General features: G+C 38.1%; 1 protein-coding gene across 1 annotated transcript in view; it reads right to left on the bottom strand.

The window, feature by feature from the left end:
- DNAH8 (dynein, axonemal, heavy chain 8) overlaps positions 1-17,014 on the bottom strand; it is a 272,357-nt gene that overhangs the window by 162,208 nt on the left and 93,135 nt on the right. Inside the window, exons 32-37 of the mRNA XM_005873788.2 lie at positions 14,961-15,061; positions 11,775-11,912; positions 11,371-11,611; positions 3,751-3,950; positions 2,609-2,762; positions 848-1,011 (exon numbers count right to left, since the gene is read on the bottom strand). Of these exons, the coding sequence (XP_005873850.1) occupies positions 848-1,011; positions 2,609-2,762; positions 3,751-3,950; positions 11,371-11,611; positions 11,775-11,912; positions 14,961-15,061 (998 nt within the window). The remainder of the gene's footprint in view (positions 1-847; positions 1,012-2,608; positions 2,763-3,750; positions 3,951-11,370; positions 11,612-11,774; positions 11,913-14,960; positions 15,062-17,014) is intronic.

Genomic DNA, 17,014 nt, shown 5'->3' with positions numbered 1-17,014 from the left:
TAACTTTGCTTTCTAGCCTGCTTGAATAATGGGGGAGATAAACTTAGCTGTCTGACCTTGTAGGCCAGAGACTAGATATACCCAATGCCATGCCAGGTGCATTTTTTAATTGGATAGAACTGTGTAGTTTTCAAGGCCGCCACTAGCAAGCACACAAAGGGCTGGCTCTTCTATAAAAAGGGAAGTTCTGCTTATAGGTTTGCTTACAATTTGGATTCATTTCCCTAAGCCCACCGCGGTGAATAAAGTGTAACTCCAAGCTCTCAGAGCGCTGTTTGGTTCTTGTCCGGTTTTTCTGTAACACTCATAAGAGAAATACAGGATGAAAAACAAAGTGAATTCAGAGACAGAGAGATTGGAATTATGTAGCCACAAGCCAGGAAACTCCTGGAGTCACCAGAAGCTGGGAAAACAAAGACAGACTCTCCCTTAAGGCCTTCAAAATTGCTGACACCTGATTCATCCAAAACTGTGAGAAAATGGGTTTCTGTCATGGTGATTTGTTACCGCAGCCCTGCAAAACCAATACTATGCCTTCACTCACCCACCCCCAAGTTGAAGGTGTCTTTTTTTGCAGAAAAATTAAATTTATGTGAAATGTTAAATTACTATTTACCCCTCCCACCATCACTACCAAACCAGAAATACAGGGTGTCCCCCAAAAATGTATATACACTGCAACAGCAGATAGCTCAATTTTGAAAAGGAAATGTATTTTAGTAAACACTGCCTTTATAATTATTCAAAGTGTGTGTATACATTTTGGGGGGGACACCCTATATATAACTTGTTTGGGATAAAACACCAGCACGGTTAAAACAATAGGTCATTTAAAAATTAAACTTACCCTGTAAGTGACTTCTGACACACTTCCAGCTGTTCGTGTAAGTGAGGCAACAGCTGCCCCATGGTTTCATCGCCCACACAGCAGCTGATCACATTGGGGTTCTCATGAGCGCGCTGCATTATCTTGATCCATGACTTGTCAATATTCTGGAAACGTTTTGCTTCCTAAAAACAAATCCACAGCCAGTCAAAATCAGCATTTAGAAACTTGAATAAAGCAAGTATTCACTTTGGAATTTTCTATAGTTCTTCAAATCAGCCTCTATTAGTCTCAGGCTACATAATTTAAAGGGGCAATTCCTTTTCATTTGAATTGATTCTGAACAACAAAAACCCCAAAGTCATAAAACTGCTTATTGAAATACTGCTTCATCACAACAGAGTTGATCACTTGTTTCCTTCTTTTTAATACGTTTTTCAAAGTACCACGTGATTGTTTTGCAAAGCTATCAACTTCAAGCTCAAATCTAGTCTTTCAGCGCTCCTGGTGTTTTGGTTTGATAAGAAAACTGAAAAAGTGTGAAAATAATTTGATCTCAGGATCCTTGGAATAATTACAGCTCAATAATACCCCAGGAAACAGAAAGAAGAAAACAGTAAAAACCCAAAACAAAGCTTCATTTACATTTTTTGCAAATTAAATTTTTCTATTTATGATGGATGGCAGTAAACTTTGCATTCAATTGTGAAAATACCTCTAGAAATTGGCATAATCTTGCCTATTTTAAAACTTTTAAGTGCATTTTTTAGGATGCAACTTTCTGATTAAAAAAGATTTGTGTTTTTAAAATGTATTATGTAATGAATGAAATCTATCATTTTCAAAACTCTTTTATCCTTGATTTTTTAAAAAATATATTTTATTGATTTTTTTACAGAGAGGGAGAGGGATAGAGAGTTAGAAACATAGATGAGAAAGAAACATCGATCAGCTGCCTCCTGCACACCCCCTACTGGGGATGTGCCCACAACCAAGGTACATGCCCTTGACTGGAATCGAACCTGAGACCCTTCAGTCCGCAGGCCAACGCTCTATCCATTGAGCCAAACCAGTTAGGGCTATCCTTGATTTTTAATCTGTATAGATCCTGCTTACAGATGCGGAAATTCAGAAAAAGGGAAATTACCTTCACAGAATAGCACTATTAGTGAGTTATTGGCATTTATTTAAAAGGTTCCAATCAAGCTGTTTTAACAATTTTGTTACATGCTTCTAAGGCGAAATTTCCTTGCCCCCTGGTATATTTCTGAACTACCATGAGCCAACTTACTGATAGTTCATTGCACTTACAGAATACAGATTAATTTTAATTTTATTCTCAGTGGGATAGGATATTAATTCTTGGGAGAGATGAGCTGCTATAATTTAACAGTACCACACTTGAAGGCACCTCACATCCTCAAACAACCTGGAGAGTTCTCACTGTTGGAAAATATGTGAATTTCTTCTTTCTACTCATGTAAATCAAAGGTCACTTTTAAAAAATTGTTTTGTAAAGGGCCAGATTGCAAATATTACAGGCTTTGCAGGCCATATAGTCTCTGTTATAAATACTCAACCCTGCTTTTGTAATGCTAAAGCCTGTAAACAGAACATAAACAAATGGACATGTCTGTGTTCCAATAAAACTTTATTTACAAAAACAGGCAAATGAGCTATAGTTTGCCAGCCCCTGGTGAATAACCAAGCCATGACTTTTACAGAGACACGTAGACAACACACACCAAATTATTCTAGCAGAGTTACAAAATCCACATTTACCTGAGGCAGCTGTTTGGCAATATCTCCACCTACGAAGACAGCTTCAAGATAAACCCAAAGGTTCTGGACTACCAGCCACTCTTCAATTATGTCTGAGGAAGTGGACAATTTATACACCCAGTTCTGTATATTTTTTTTAAATGGAGCATTATATCTAAAAAGAGTGGGAAAACATTACATTTCAATGATGACTGAGACAGCAGTATGGCCTAACAAAGTAAATTATAGGAGAAATATTCCTTCGGAAACTGTTAGGCCTGTGGGGCAATACGATCCTTAAAGGCCACAGGAGGACAAAGAGCAGGAAAACCTTGCTGGACCAGGAATCATAGCACATAAGGAGTTGAAACTGTCCTAAAGACCCCTAGTCGCACATCTGCATGCCATCTGCATTCCAAGCGCACCAGCTCAGGCACCAGTCCCACAGAGGACCCAGCACAGATATAGCCACGCTCCACCATAAAAAAAGTGCAAAGTGGTAAGCGCCAAGCCCCTAATGGTATATTCCTCTCATGTGTGGCCAGCATGCTTTTCCTGGACCATTGGATGAATATTTGAGCAGGTTTAGCCAAGGAGGGCAATGATGACAAATCAAAAAAATGAAAGAGAAAGAACATAAAGGGAAGAAGTCTTGTCAGTGGGGAATCAAGATGTTCAAGATATAAGCTGCTGCTCAGCCAGCTGGTGTGGCTCAGTGGTTGAGCATCAGCCTATGAACCAGAAGGTCACAGTTCAATTCCCAGTCAAGGCACATGCCTGGGTTGCAGGCTGGATATTCCCAGTGTGGGGAGTGCAGGAGGCAGCTGATCAGTGATTCTCTCTCATCATTTATGTTTCTATCTCTCTCTCCCTCTCCCTTCCTCTTTGAAATCAATTTAAAAAAGAGAGAGAGAGATAAACTGCTAATTTGAGGGAGAATAATTATGGGGACCATCAGAAAAAATAGGAAGGGAAGATGGGTATCATGAAAGGGAGATGGAGGCCATGATTATTAAGGAGGAAAGGTAGTTCATGGAGAGACAGATAAGAGTCAGCACTCTAGGTCAGAATATCATGCTATGCTGCAACTGCGAAACCGGGCTTTTTATACCCCTAATTACCAAAATAAAATTATAAAAAGTAACCCCAAAGTATAAAATTACCTGTTGCTTAGTAAGGAACCTAAGACCATTAAGCTGTCCTCCATCAAGGTGATGATTTCTGCTGACTCACTTCCTTTGAGTAGAAGCTCTCCCTTTCCCTTAAACGCTGCGAAGCTCAGGTTCTGGTTGGTCCAGTTGTCAGTAACCTGTGCCAGCTTGGCTTCGATATCCTTCTCCTTGATGGCAGAGATGCAGATGTCCTTCGGAGAGAAACCCAAGAATGTGTCTCAGCATCCCCATCACAGACTAAGTGCCCTGCAAAACCGCCGAACTTTTTAGCCTGGACCTGGAAGTCACTTAGTCATTGTATGGCCAAGAAATCTGAGGCGCAAGATCCTTGCGTTACAAGTTCAAACTAGAACCTTCTGAGACTCCGACTGCTAATTGTTTTACTTTACCACACACGTAAAATGATGAAACTTAAATCATCATTTTTCTTGATTATATTTTAACTGGAGTTTTGGGGCCAAAATTGAGATCATCACAGCTGCTCTATCTCAGCAACTTGCTCGGAGAAAAAAGAGAATATATGTGAGAGTCTTGTGAACTCTTTAAAGTAACATTTAAACACTGCTACCTTCCTGCCTGGTCAGGCCCTAATATGAACATCTCATTTGCTTAAAAGTCAATTCTATTTTTATCTGATGGATTTTCCTGTTTTTCTGGGTATTTAGCTGAAAAACACCATGATGGACCTAGAGGGTATGCTGCTAAGTGAAATAAGTCAGACAGAGGAAAGCAAATACCATATGGTTTCACTAGTATGTGGAGTCTAAAAACAAACAAACAAATAAAAAAAACAACACAAAAATAATGATCAAACAAAACAAAAATAGACTCATAGAAACAGAGACCAAAGGAATTGTTGCTAAAGGTGAGGGGTTGGGGAGATGGGTGAAAAAGGTGAAGGGGAGTATAGTCAAAAATATTGTGACAAATGTGTATGGTGGATGATTACTAGAATTAGTGGGGTGCTCATACTCTAAGGTATAAAAATGTTGAGTCACTATATTGTACACCTGACACTAATGTAACTAATATAATACTGTACACCAGTGATTCCCAAAGTGGGCGCTACCGCCCCCTGGTGGGCGCTGCAGCGATCCAGGGGGGCGGTGATGGCCACAGGTGCATTTGTTTTAACTTTTTTTGTATTACCTTTCTATTCTGAGTTCAATAAATAGTTTCATAATTTCAAACTTCAATGTTTCTAATTTACACCTTTCTTTACTATATTTTACGAAAAAGGTAGAAACATTAATACATATATCTTTCTGTTTAATTGCTATTAAAATTTAAAAAAAATTAATTTCCAGGGGGCGCTGAGTAATATTTTTTCTGGAAAGGGGCGGTAGGCCAAATAAGTTTGGGAACCACTGGTCTAGAGAATGTGCCAGACGCCACACTGTCACCAGTAGGAGATGCCCCCTATGTGAAAATAAACCAAGTGTGTCTCTATTATTAACTGACCCCTTCTCCACTGTCTTCTTCCTAAACAAAAATATTGCTGCTGCCAGCCTACCTTTTAACAGGTAGAGGGCTCCCTCCTGTGGGCAAGTAGCTGAAACAGTTTCCATGGCAACAAACTCCAAATCCTGACATCCAACACTGGTTGAGAAACCTCAAAATTATATTAGAAGAAAATAGAATCTGAGAAATAGTAAAGTGGACCTGAGAAATAGTAAAGTGAACAATGATGATAGAGACTTCCAAAATATCAACAGAATAATTGCTAGAGGAAAGAGGAAAAAAAACACGGGATCAGATAACATGCTCAACAATTAGATAATGGGATTGGAATGGAAGGAGAGAAGGGAAGAGTGTGGTGACATGTTAACATAAATATGTCATAAAATCTGTAACTGTGACACATTCAGTCACCAAAACACATAATCATACATTTTTAGTAATATGAAAAAAGTAATTTTAATGAATATATTAAAGCTTTAAATAATTACTAGGATTTGTATAATGCTCTATAGGTTATGGACCACTGTTTCATGCTAATCCATCATATTTCCTCACTTAAATCCAGAAGAACATATTCTTATTAGTTTTGTCATTGATGTTGTCATCATTGTACTCATTTACCTAATAGGACTAAGGCATTTAAAAATAATAGCAGTTTCTGTTATAAAATGTCATAACAAGTAATTATTATGTTCCTACTATGTGTCAGGCATTGTGCTCAAAAAGTTGCTAGATTATTTAAATCTTTATGACAAGCTAATAAAATATAGCAAGTGAAAAGAGTCACAATAGAGAGGCATGTTTGGCATGTTTGATTGACATCCAGCAAGGAGATCTGTGAGTAGGAGTGAAGATTGGATGTGTAACAGGGAAATGAAATCAAAGAAGTAACAAGGGTTTAAAACAAGTAGGGCCTTATAGGCCACTGTAAAGTCTTCACTTCCCTATGAAGAAGTGTGGCATGATATGATGTACATTTAAAAAAAGACTTCCCTCTGCTACATGGAAAATAAATTGTAGGCATCAAATATAGAAACAAGAAATCAGCCCTGCTCTGAGCCCGACCAGGGGCTGCACCTAGGGATTGGGCCTGCCCTCTGCCACCCAGGAGCAGGCCTAAGCCAGCAGGTCGTTATCTCCTGAGGGGTCCCAGACTGCAAGAGGGCACAGGCCAGGCTGAGGGACCCCCCCTCTCCCCCCCGAGTGCACAAATTTTTGTGCACCGGGCCTCTAGTAAATAAATAAATGCAACAGAGTACACATTCTTCTCAAGTGCACATGAAACATTCTTCAGGACAAATCACAAAAAAACAAGTTCTAATAAGTTTAAGAAGACTGAAATCATGTCAGGCATCTTTTCTAACTATAATATATGAAACTAGAAATTAATGGCAAGAAAAAATGGGAAGAATCACAAATATGTGGAGATTAAACAATATGCTACTGAACAACCAATGGATCAAAGGAGAAATAAAAAAAAATCAAAATATACCTTGAGTCAAATGAAAATGGAAATACAACATACCAAAAGTTGTGGGATGCAGCAAAACCAGTTCTAAGAGGGAAGTTCATAACGACAATTGCTTGCATTAAGAAACAAGGGAGATCTCAAATTAACAACGTAACTTTAAACTTCAAGGAAGTAGAAAAAGAAGAACAATCAAAGCCCAAAGTTAGAAGAAGAAAATAACAAAGATCAGAGTGGAAATAAATGAAATAGATACTAAAAAGACAATAGAAAAGATAAAGGATGCTAAGAGCTAGCATTTGAAAAGATAGACAAACCTTTAGCCAGACTCACCAAGAAATAAAGAGAGGGTAACTCAAGTACATAAAATCAGAAATGAAAGAGGAGACGTTACAACTGATACGAATGAATTATGAAGGGTTATAAGGGGGCCACTATGAACAACTGCACAAACATGAATTGCACAGTCTAGAACAAATGAATAAGTTCCTAGAGAATCACCTATAAAGACTTACTTATGAGGAAAGAGTTTGGATCAGTTATCAAAAACCTCCTAACAAACAAAAGTCCAGGACCGGAGGGCTTCACTGGTGAATTCTACCAAATATTTGAAGAAGAATTGATACCAATCATCTCAAAGTCTTCCAAAAAATAGAAGAGGAGGGAACACTTCCAAACTGATTTTATGACCCAGCATTACCCTGATAGAACACCACATAAAATTACAGGCCAATATCCCTGATAAATGTACTAGTGGATGCAAAATCCTCAACAAAATATTAGCAAACCAAAATCAACAACACATGAAAAGGATCATACACCATGGCCAAGTGGGATTCATTCCAAGGATACAAGAATGTTTCACTATCCACAACTCAATCAATAAATTAGAAACATCACATGATCATCTCAATAGATACAGAAAAAGCATTTGAAAAATTTCAACACCTACTCATGATAATACCACTCAATAAAGAGGGTATAGAAGGAAAGTACCTCAACATAATAAAGGCCACATATATGACAAACCCACAACTAATGTCATTCGCAATGGTGAAAAGCTGAAAGCTTTTCTCTAAGATCAGGAACAAGACAAAGATAACACTTTTTTTCAACATAGTACTGGGAGTCTTAGCTGAAGCAGTTACCCAAGTAAGAAATAAAGGCATTGCCCTAACCGGTTTGGCTCAGTGGATGGAGCGTCAGCCTGCGGACTGAAGGGTACCAGGTTCAATTCCAGTCAAGGGCATGTACCTTGGTTGTGGGCATATCCCCAGTAGGGGGTGTGCAGGAGGCAGCTGATCAATGTTTCTCTCTCATTGATGTTTCTAACTCTCTATCCCTCTCCCTTCCTCTCTGTAAAAAAATCAATAAGATATATTTTTTTAAAAAGAAATAAAGGCATCCAAATTGGAAGGGAAGAAGTTAAATTGTCTCTGTTTGCAGGTGACATGCTCTTATATATAGAAAACCCTAAAGATTCCACACACAAAAAAAACTGTTAGAACTAATCCAAGAATTCAGTCAAGTTTCACAATACAAAGTTAATACACAAAATTAGTTGCATTTCTATACACTATTAAAAAAGAAATTAAGAAAACAAACTATCAAAAAAACAAATTAAGAAAACAATTCTATTTACAATTGCATCAAAAACAATAAATTAATAGAGATAAAAAGACATCTACAATTAAAATTATAAGATGTTGAAAGAAGAAATTGAAGAAGAAATAAGTAAATAGACTATCCATGCTCATGGATTAGAAGAATTAATGTAGTTAAAATGCCCACACTACCTACAGATTTCAATGCAATCCCTATCAAAATTCCAATGTCATTTTTTTTACAGAAATAGAATAAACAATCCAAAAATGTATACAAAACTACATAAGGCCCTATATAGACAAGGCAATATTGAGGAGGAAAAATAAACCCAGAGGCATCATGTTTCATGATTGCAAACTATATTACAGAGCTATAGAAATCAAAACAGTATGGTATAGGCATAAAAACAGAAACAGAGATCAATAGGACAGACTATAGAGCCAAGAAATAAAACCATGTGTATATGGTCTATTAATTTATGACAAAGGATCCAGGAATATACAATAGGGAAAGGGCAGTCACTTTAATAAATGATGTTAGGAATACTGAACAGCCACATGCAAAAAAAATGAAAGTGGACCACCATTTTACATCCTACACAAAAATTAACTCAAAATGGATTAAAGACTTCACCTGAAGACCTGAAACCATACAATTCCTAGAAGACAATATAGGTGGTAAGATCCTTGACAGTGGTCTTGGCAGTGATTTTTTTGGATCTGACTTCAGAAGCCAAGACAACAAAAGCAATAATAAAGCAGTGGAACTACATCAAACTAAAAAGTTTCTTCACAGCAAAGAAAACCATCAACAAAATGAAAAATCAACTTACTGAATGGGAGAAAATATTTATAAATCATAAATCTGATTTAAGGGCTGAATATCCAAAATATATAAAGAACTCACATACCTCAATAGTAAAATAAAACAGCAACAACAAACAATTTGATTAGGAAGATGGGCGGAGGATCTGAATAGACACTCCAAGAACACATACACATGTGAAGGTGCTCAACATCACTAGTAATCAGGGAAACGCAAATCAAAACCACAATGAGATATCACCACATACCTGTTAGAATGGCCATCATCACAAATACAAGAAGTTACAACTACTGTTGAGGATGTGGAGAAAAGGGAATCCTTGTGCTCTGTTTGTGGAAATATACTGGTAAATTTGTGCAGCTACAATGGAAACAGTATGGAGATTCTTCAAAAAATTAAAAATAGAACTACCATTGATCCAGTAATTCCACTTCTGGGTATTTATCTGAAGGAAATGAAGACTCTAACTAAAAAATATATCTGCATTCCCACGTTCACTGCAGCATTGTTTACAATAGCCAAGGCATGGAAACAACCTAAGTGTTCATCAGTGAATGAATGGATCAAAAATGTATGGACATTATTCATCCAGAAAAAGGAGAGAAATCCTGCCATTTGTGACAACATAGATGGACCTTGAGGGCATTATGCTAAGTGGAACAAGTCAGACACATCAAGGAACAAATTGGTGAGGGTGACAGGGGAGAGTGAAATGGATGAAGGTGTGATCAAAGGTACAAACTTCCAGTTACAAAATAAATAAGTCCTGGGGGTATAATGTACAGCATGTTGACTGACTCTCTCTATCCTATCTAATAATAGACAAACATGGTAATTGACCATACCTTCGCTACGCCTCCCATTGGCTAATCAGTGTGATATGCAAATTAACCGCCAACAAAGATGGCGGCTAATTTGCATACTGCGGGGGGGAGGGGAAGGAAGCGCGCGAGGCTGCCCGCAGGACCCGGGACCCGGATCTGTGACCCTGTGAGGCAGGGCCGGCAGAGCGCGAGGCTGCCTGTGGGCCCCGGGCCCCGGATCCATGACCTGGCGAGGGAGCAAAGTGACGGAGAAGGGAGAGAGCCCAGGTGGCAGAGAAGGGAGGGAGCCGAGGGTTAAGCGGGGAAGGGAGGGAGCGAGGCAGCGGGCTTTGCTCCCTTCTCTGCTTCGCTCCGTTCTCAGGAAGCCTTATTCTTGCAGGAATCTTCCTGCAACGGGCATCTAGTATATATATAAAAGCCTAAGCAACTGTTACAATTGAACGACCAGACGATTGGAACAACTGGTTGACCAGTCACTATGACATGCACTGACCACCAGGGGGCAGACGCTCAGTGCAGGAGCTGCTCCCTGGTGGTCAGTGTGCTCCCACAGGGGTGTGCCGCTCAGCCAGAAGCCAGGCTCATGGCTGGAGAGTGCAGCTGCGGTGGCAGGAGCCTTTCCTGACTGCGGCAGTGCTACTGGCGCATCAGGCCGGGATGAGTGCAAGCGGCCCGGCACCGGCTTGGGCTCCTCCTGCCTGCCTGCCACTTGGTGCACTGCTACATCCCCCGAGGGGTCCCGAATTGTGAGGGGGTGCAGGCCAAGCTGAGGGCCGCCCCCCCCCCCGCCGTGCACGAATCTGTGCACCAAGCCTCTAGTAGTTAATAATACTCTATTATATATTTGAAAGTTGCTAAGAAGTAGATCTTAAAAGTTCTTATCACAAGAAAATAAATGTGTGATGACCATTTTGCAATATATACATGAGTCATTATGTTGTAAACCTAAATCTAATATAATATTAAATGTCAAATTATATCTCAATTAAAAAAAATACCATGCAAACACTAAGCATAAAACAACAACAAAAAAAGGAATCAATTAAAAATCTTAGAAAAGGAAAATATAATATTTTAAATAGTTAATAGACATAGGGGAAAGTTAGAATTAGGAATCTGGAAGATGTTCTGAGGAATTCACCAGGTAGACAATACAGAAACAAACATATTTTTAAATGGAATTGTAGTTAAGGCATAAGGGAGGACAGACTGCAGAACTCCAAAACTAACATATTTCAAATAATCATATTATCTCCCCGAGTTACAGCATTATTTTGCAAAATAAAGAGATGTTCAAGACCATCCCAAATTTTGAGGGTGCATTATATGGGGTAATTAGTATTCCCTTGAATAAAATGTCTGCTTGTAAAATTTTCATAAAAGAAAAATGAGATATCCTTTAAAGAACCATCTTATAATTTCATGTACCTCGATGTCATCCTTATTTTTAAGGAGTGGTGCTTCCATAATATTTCTAAGACAAAAGGAATCAGATTCCACATCAAATGGGGTTCCAGTTAACTCAGCGATTCGATCCCAGTGTCTCAGCTTCATTGCCTTATTGGTCATCATTTCTAGTAGAGGACACGACTCACTGAAATCATCAATTCTTTTTTTCAGATCCAAAAAAGCCTGCCAATCTTTAAGTCCTTTTGGAAGTTTACGACACCTTTTAGAAAAAAAGAAAAAATATTTCATCTACACATTTCTTTGAAGAAGGTGTTATGTATTTACAGCAATATAACAGAGGACAAACTCATTTGTGATATACCTACAGGATCCTAAGAATATAAGCACTATAAAAATGTAAGTTTAATTCAACTGAAACCCACCTGTTTTGAAATTCCTGCAGTTCTGCATTAATTTTTTCAATGTCAACATCTCCCCAAAGTATTTCGTAATAACCACTAATATTGCCCATTACGGTGTCATACAGTCCATATAACTTCTGCAGCAAATTGAGTTCCTTTCTGAAACCAAATAATTAAGTCATTATATAATGTATATTTAAAAAATAAGTTCCATTATAATATAAGCAGAATTAATCCAATCAAATAAATCATACATTGTGTGTATAAAATCTTATAGATACCAACAGGCATACAACCCTGTCATTTTTCAAACAAAGACTTTATTAAAGCTCCATGCATTAGGTCAAGTTTACTGCTCTGACGTATTCAAAATCATACTATGACCTGACATTGACAAATGGTTTGATCATTATTACCATACCAATCATTGCAAACAATGTGACCCAAACTTGATAACAAGATCACAGCCAAGGCTAAGGTTTTATTTGATTTTTTCTTTCATATGCAAGCTGGATTTTTATGAGAATGTCTGCCTTTAAGTCTGACATTAACCATTACTTTCCTACCAAAAGCTTTCCCTCATGTGCCCAAATGGAGTTCTATCCAAAGCAAGAATAAAAGGAGGGATTCCAGGTCCATGTAAAAGAAAAGTCTTTCTTGTATAAAACACCAAAAATTGACCCCTCAACAGCGTTTTGGATTTTGCCAGGTATTCCTCAACCATTAGTGTACAATAAGGGTCCAATGGACCCAGTTTTCGTTTTTTAGTTCATTGCTTCATTAGCCCTATTTGTAAAAATTAATATTCACAACTGTTATTATTTATTATAGACAATGCAGAGGCTAACGCTAAAATTTGCTTATGTTCTTAACGGAGTAAAATTCATTTTATTTTCCAATTATCATATGGGTACACTGGACCCTTTTCTAAATCTAAGACACATTCTGGAATCCTAGTCTCCTTGTTTTTTCCACTCCTTGTTTCATTTTGCTAATTCATCATCTTAGGAATTATTTTAATTATTAACCACTGATTATTCCCAATTGTGCTAAAATGACTGAAATAGTAAGGAAAGAGGAGAATAATGAAATCTCCTCTAAGGATGATGCAATAGCAGAAAAAAAATCACTATTGCATCAGCCTTCAGGTTTCTTACTTTATTTCTTACTAAATAAAGTATTGCATCATTTTGCAAGAAAGTACCAAAAAAAAAGAACTCTGGAGATACCATTTTTGTAATCTTTTTATTTTTGTTTCTTTACTTTTCATTTAAAAGAGTTAAGAACTTAATTTTTTCATTTTCTACCTAAAACAGCAAAGAGAAAAATATTGACAAAGGAAGATACTTCCACAACATTAAACAGAAAAGAGACAGACCATGAAAGAGACTGTGTAAGTGAAATCTCAGACTGAGTCTTCAGATGATGATAATCTAGATGAGTTTTATTAATCTCAATGATTTAGGAGTGAACGATATATTTCCGAAGAGGCAAGGGCTTCACATGCAATATTTTGCAACAAAAATGTAGACGATATCATCCTGCCAAAAAGGTGTGACAATGTTTTTTCATTATTTATGATGTTTATGTCAGTTTTATTTGATACAAATGTCGAAGGCAGATTTGTATACAAAGAAAATAGATGATACAGAAATTTAAAAAATTCCCTGACTTGATCATTCAAACCTCAAAGTAATGATTTTTGAATGTATATTGCAAGAAGGATGATGATCTGAGTTTTCAACAGACTTGAGTTTTAAAAGTGCAAGGCTCAGAAAAACCCGAGGCGATGAAGAGCTAGAAGCCCGGGAGATGGATCTGCCACCTGGAATCAGTGTTTACGGGACGGGATGCTCCAGGGCCATGCCTGACGGCTGGTGAGCAGCTGGCTGCAGGCAGAACTCGGTCTCCATTCCATGTGTATAGATCTTAAAACCAGGACATTATGGGGGGAAAGTGAGTTTTCACTGCTTAAGTTCTTGTTAAATTTTCTAATAAAATTGCTTTTCACCATCCCTTTATTCTTACTTCTGTAAATTATGCATAAATTACTTAAAAATCTTTTAAAAAAACAAAAAAGGGTCCATTGGTCCAAATGGTGAATAAGAATGGTAATTTTTCCTAGAATACTAAGGGTTAAAATAAAGCACTGAGCCCTGGCCAAGTAGCTCAGTTGGTTCCAATGTCATCCTCATACGCCAAGGTGGAATAACAAATCGATGTTTCTCTCTCTCTCTCTCTCTCTCTCTCTCTCTCCCTCCCTACCTCCCTCTTGCTCTCTCTCAAAAAAATTAATAAATAAAAAAAAAACATTTAAAAAAATAAAACACTGAGTCTCAGTCGGAGTATGGAAAAAATAAAAAGTAGGACCTTTTAAAAAATACAGATTTCCTAGGACCCAGCCCCAGAGATTCTGATAGAGTAAGTCAGGGTCAAGGGCCAGCAGACATATGCAATTCTAACACACTTGGTCACTGAGTTAAGCTTGGTGAATGAGTACTTTCGGAAAAGAATACAAACCATCTACCCTAAATGGCTGAAGCATTAATTTACCTTCAGACAATCTCAGGTCTGTTTTGCCATGACACTTTCATGCTGTGACTTTGAAAGAAGGCAACATAAAGTTCTTTCCTAAAGCCCAGATCCTAGTAAGTTAATACCAAGACAAGGCCCTAATCAGCTCATTTTGCCCTTAAGGAAATTATATTTAAAATTCTATTAAAACATACTTGTTTAAATCCTAGATCCACTGTTTATAATCACTTCAGTTCCTTGGCCTTCAATCTCCATGAATTCTATGTCTGCCCAATTAGGAAGAGCACTTAGCACAAATTCCTTAAGAAGATTGAGAGCTGAGAATGGCTACTCCTTTAAATAAACAAAAGTTACCCAAAATTGCAGTGCTTCCGCACAATCACTGACACTATAAAAAATAGTGAAAAGAAAACAATAAAGCATAAGCTAAACTTGGCCATGAAGACCCAGATTTTTTGCCATGTATTTTCTCCTATTCTAGAACATTCCTTTTGTATATGGAGACTATGTATACAATGGGTCGGGAACAGCCAAGAACAAGGGGAGCATTTAGGAGTGTTCCATGGGTAGCCGCCCTTCTCTACATAATAACGGATTTAATGATGACATGATTCTTCTAATGGACAGTATTTAATTATTTGCTTTTAACATTTATAAAATTTCTAAACTTACCTGACTTTGTGCAAAACCTCATAGTCAGTCACAGGCAATCCAAAAAGTTGTTCACCAGATGAATATGTAACAAACTTTCTCCACAGATCATCAAAATTGGCCTATAAAAGCGTTTTTGAATTGTAGTAAAATATAATTAATTCAGACTCCATTAAAGTAGAATGTATGATAATTGGAATAAAAGCTACATTGAGGTTTATTTAATACGCTCTTTGAAACGACAATTTATGAAGCAAATGAATGTTGATACCAAGCTATGAAAGGAAAAGTTAAGCACTTAAGAAAATTAACTTTCAAGCATTCTAGAAGTCTCCATTTTATATAAAATTGTCTCTTTAATAAATTAAGTGGCCCCCAGAAGACCTATATTTCAAGTTCCCATAAATATGTCTGAAACGCAATTTTTAAAACTGCATTTAAAAACATCCGTAATTCAGGCTTTATCACTAATTTAGATGGGTCACATCTCCTGCAGGGTTCAAATGAGTGAAGTATCCATATAATCCACTCAACCCTATTTTCTCTGTAAGCAACAGAGTCTGTAAAATGAATGATTCCATTTTAACACCATTTGTGATCATTCTAACATTTAAACTGTCAAAGTCAATGCATGTCTTTTGAATTGGAATTTGAATCTCCTATAGTTAGAATGCTAAGTATTAACAGTGTTTAAAACACAAAAGCCAGGAGAAATAGTCCACCTATGACAAGATATGTGTGCGCTACTTCAATGGTGTAACAATAGCAGGAAGGATCCTCAATGCCCAGCCCTGGAAAACACACAGCATCAGACCTCACAATGCTCAGACAGTGCTATAGTTCTGACAGACACATTAGCCTATTTTTCAGGAGCCAAAACAGGAAGGTATGAAGACAGTGGAGGAACTCCAATAAACTCTTGGTTCCTAGAGGGCAAAGGCCATGTTGTTGGGTGTTGTTTTTTTGTTTGGTTTTGTTGTTTTCTTATTGATTTCAGAGAGGAAGGGAGAGGGAGAGAGAAATAGAAACATCAATGATGAGAATCATTGATCAGCTGCCTCCTGCACACCCCCTCCTGGGGATCAAGCCCACAACCCAGGCATGTGCCCTGGCCAGAATCGAACCTGGGAACTTTCAGTCTGCAGGCCAACACTCTATCCACTGAGTCAAAAGGGCCAGAGCAAGACCATGTTTTGTACTCTTTATATTCCTTGGTGGTTAGTATAGTGGGACTATGTGACTCTCAGAAAAGGAGAGATGAAAACTTCAAAGTTAGCATACATTAAAATACTGACGTCTAAAAGCTTGTTCATGTGGTGAAGCAGTGGTTCTCAACCTTGGCTGCACATTAGAATCACCTGGGAATCTTTTTTAAATCCTGATTTCTGGGCCTCATCCTCCAGAAATTCTATTTCTTTGTTATGGGGTGGGGCCACAACATTAGTAACAAAGAAACAGAATTTCTGGAGGATGAGGCCCAGAAATCAGGATTTTAAAAAGATTCCCAAGTGATTCTAATGTGTAGCCAAGGTTGAGAACCACTGTGGTGAAGACTACTGAAGATGCCAATCACTCACCCCTTTTCCATTCAGGTCCCAAATAATTTAAAAAGATCCCCAGTACCAGGCAACTGGGGAACAAAATGCCAGCTTTGTCAACAGGCCAGCCAAGTGCCCAGTAACTCCCGAAATCAGAGTATATAACGCTGCACCGGAGAACACTGGCACCAAGGCCCAATGTGGGGGTCCGGCTTCTTCCCCAGACCGAGATTTGGCAACTGCTTCTTTGGGAGGACAGAGGGCAGCACCTGCTTTGGGGTAAATTGGGCCTGTAGCTCTGACCCCGAGTCACATGTCCAGACAGATGCATGTCCAACAGCCTGCTGGGCTCACACCCCCGAGCAGAGTAAGCAGAACAGAAGATACTTTAAGGCAAGAGAGGGGCCCTTGCATTGTCTTTATTTCAATAAAGTGATCGATCACACCCTAGTCCAAGGGTGACACATTAAAGTCCTAGCTGCTGACCCATAAGTTGGTACAAAGTCTATCTTCAAAATATACCCAGGCTCCACAGCT

This window comes from Myotis brandtii, unplaced genomic scaffold (genome assembly GCF_000412655.1).
Source record: "Myotis brandtii unplaced genomic scaffold, ASM41265v1 scaffold420, whole genome shotgun sequence".
NCBI lineage: Eukaryota > Metazoa > Chordata > Mammalia > Chiroptera > Vespertilionidae > Myotis > Myotis brandtii.
This window is presented reverse-complemented; position numbering and strand designations above follow the sequence as displayed.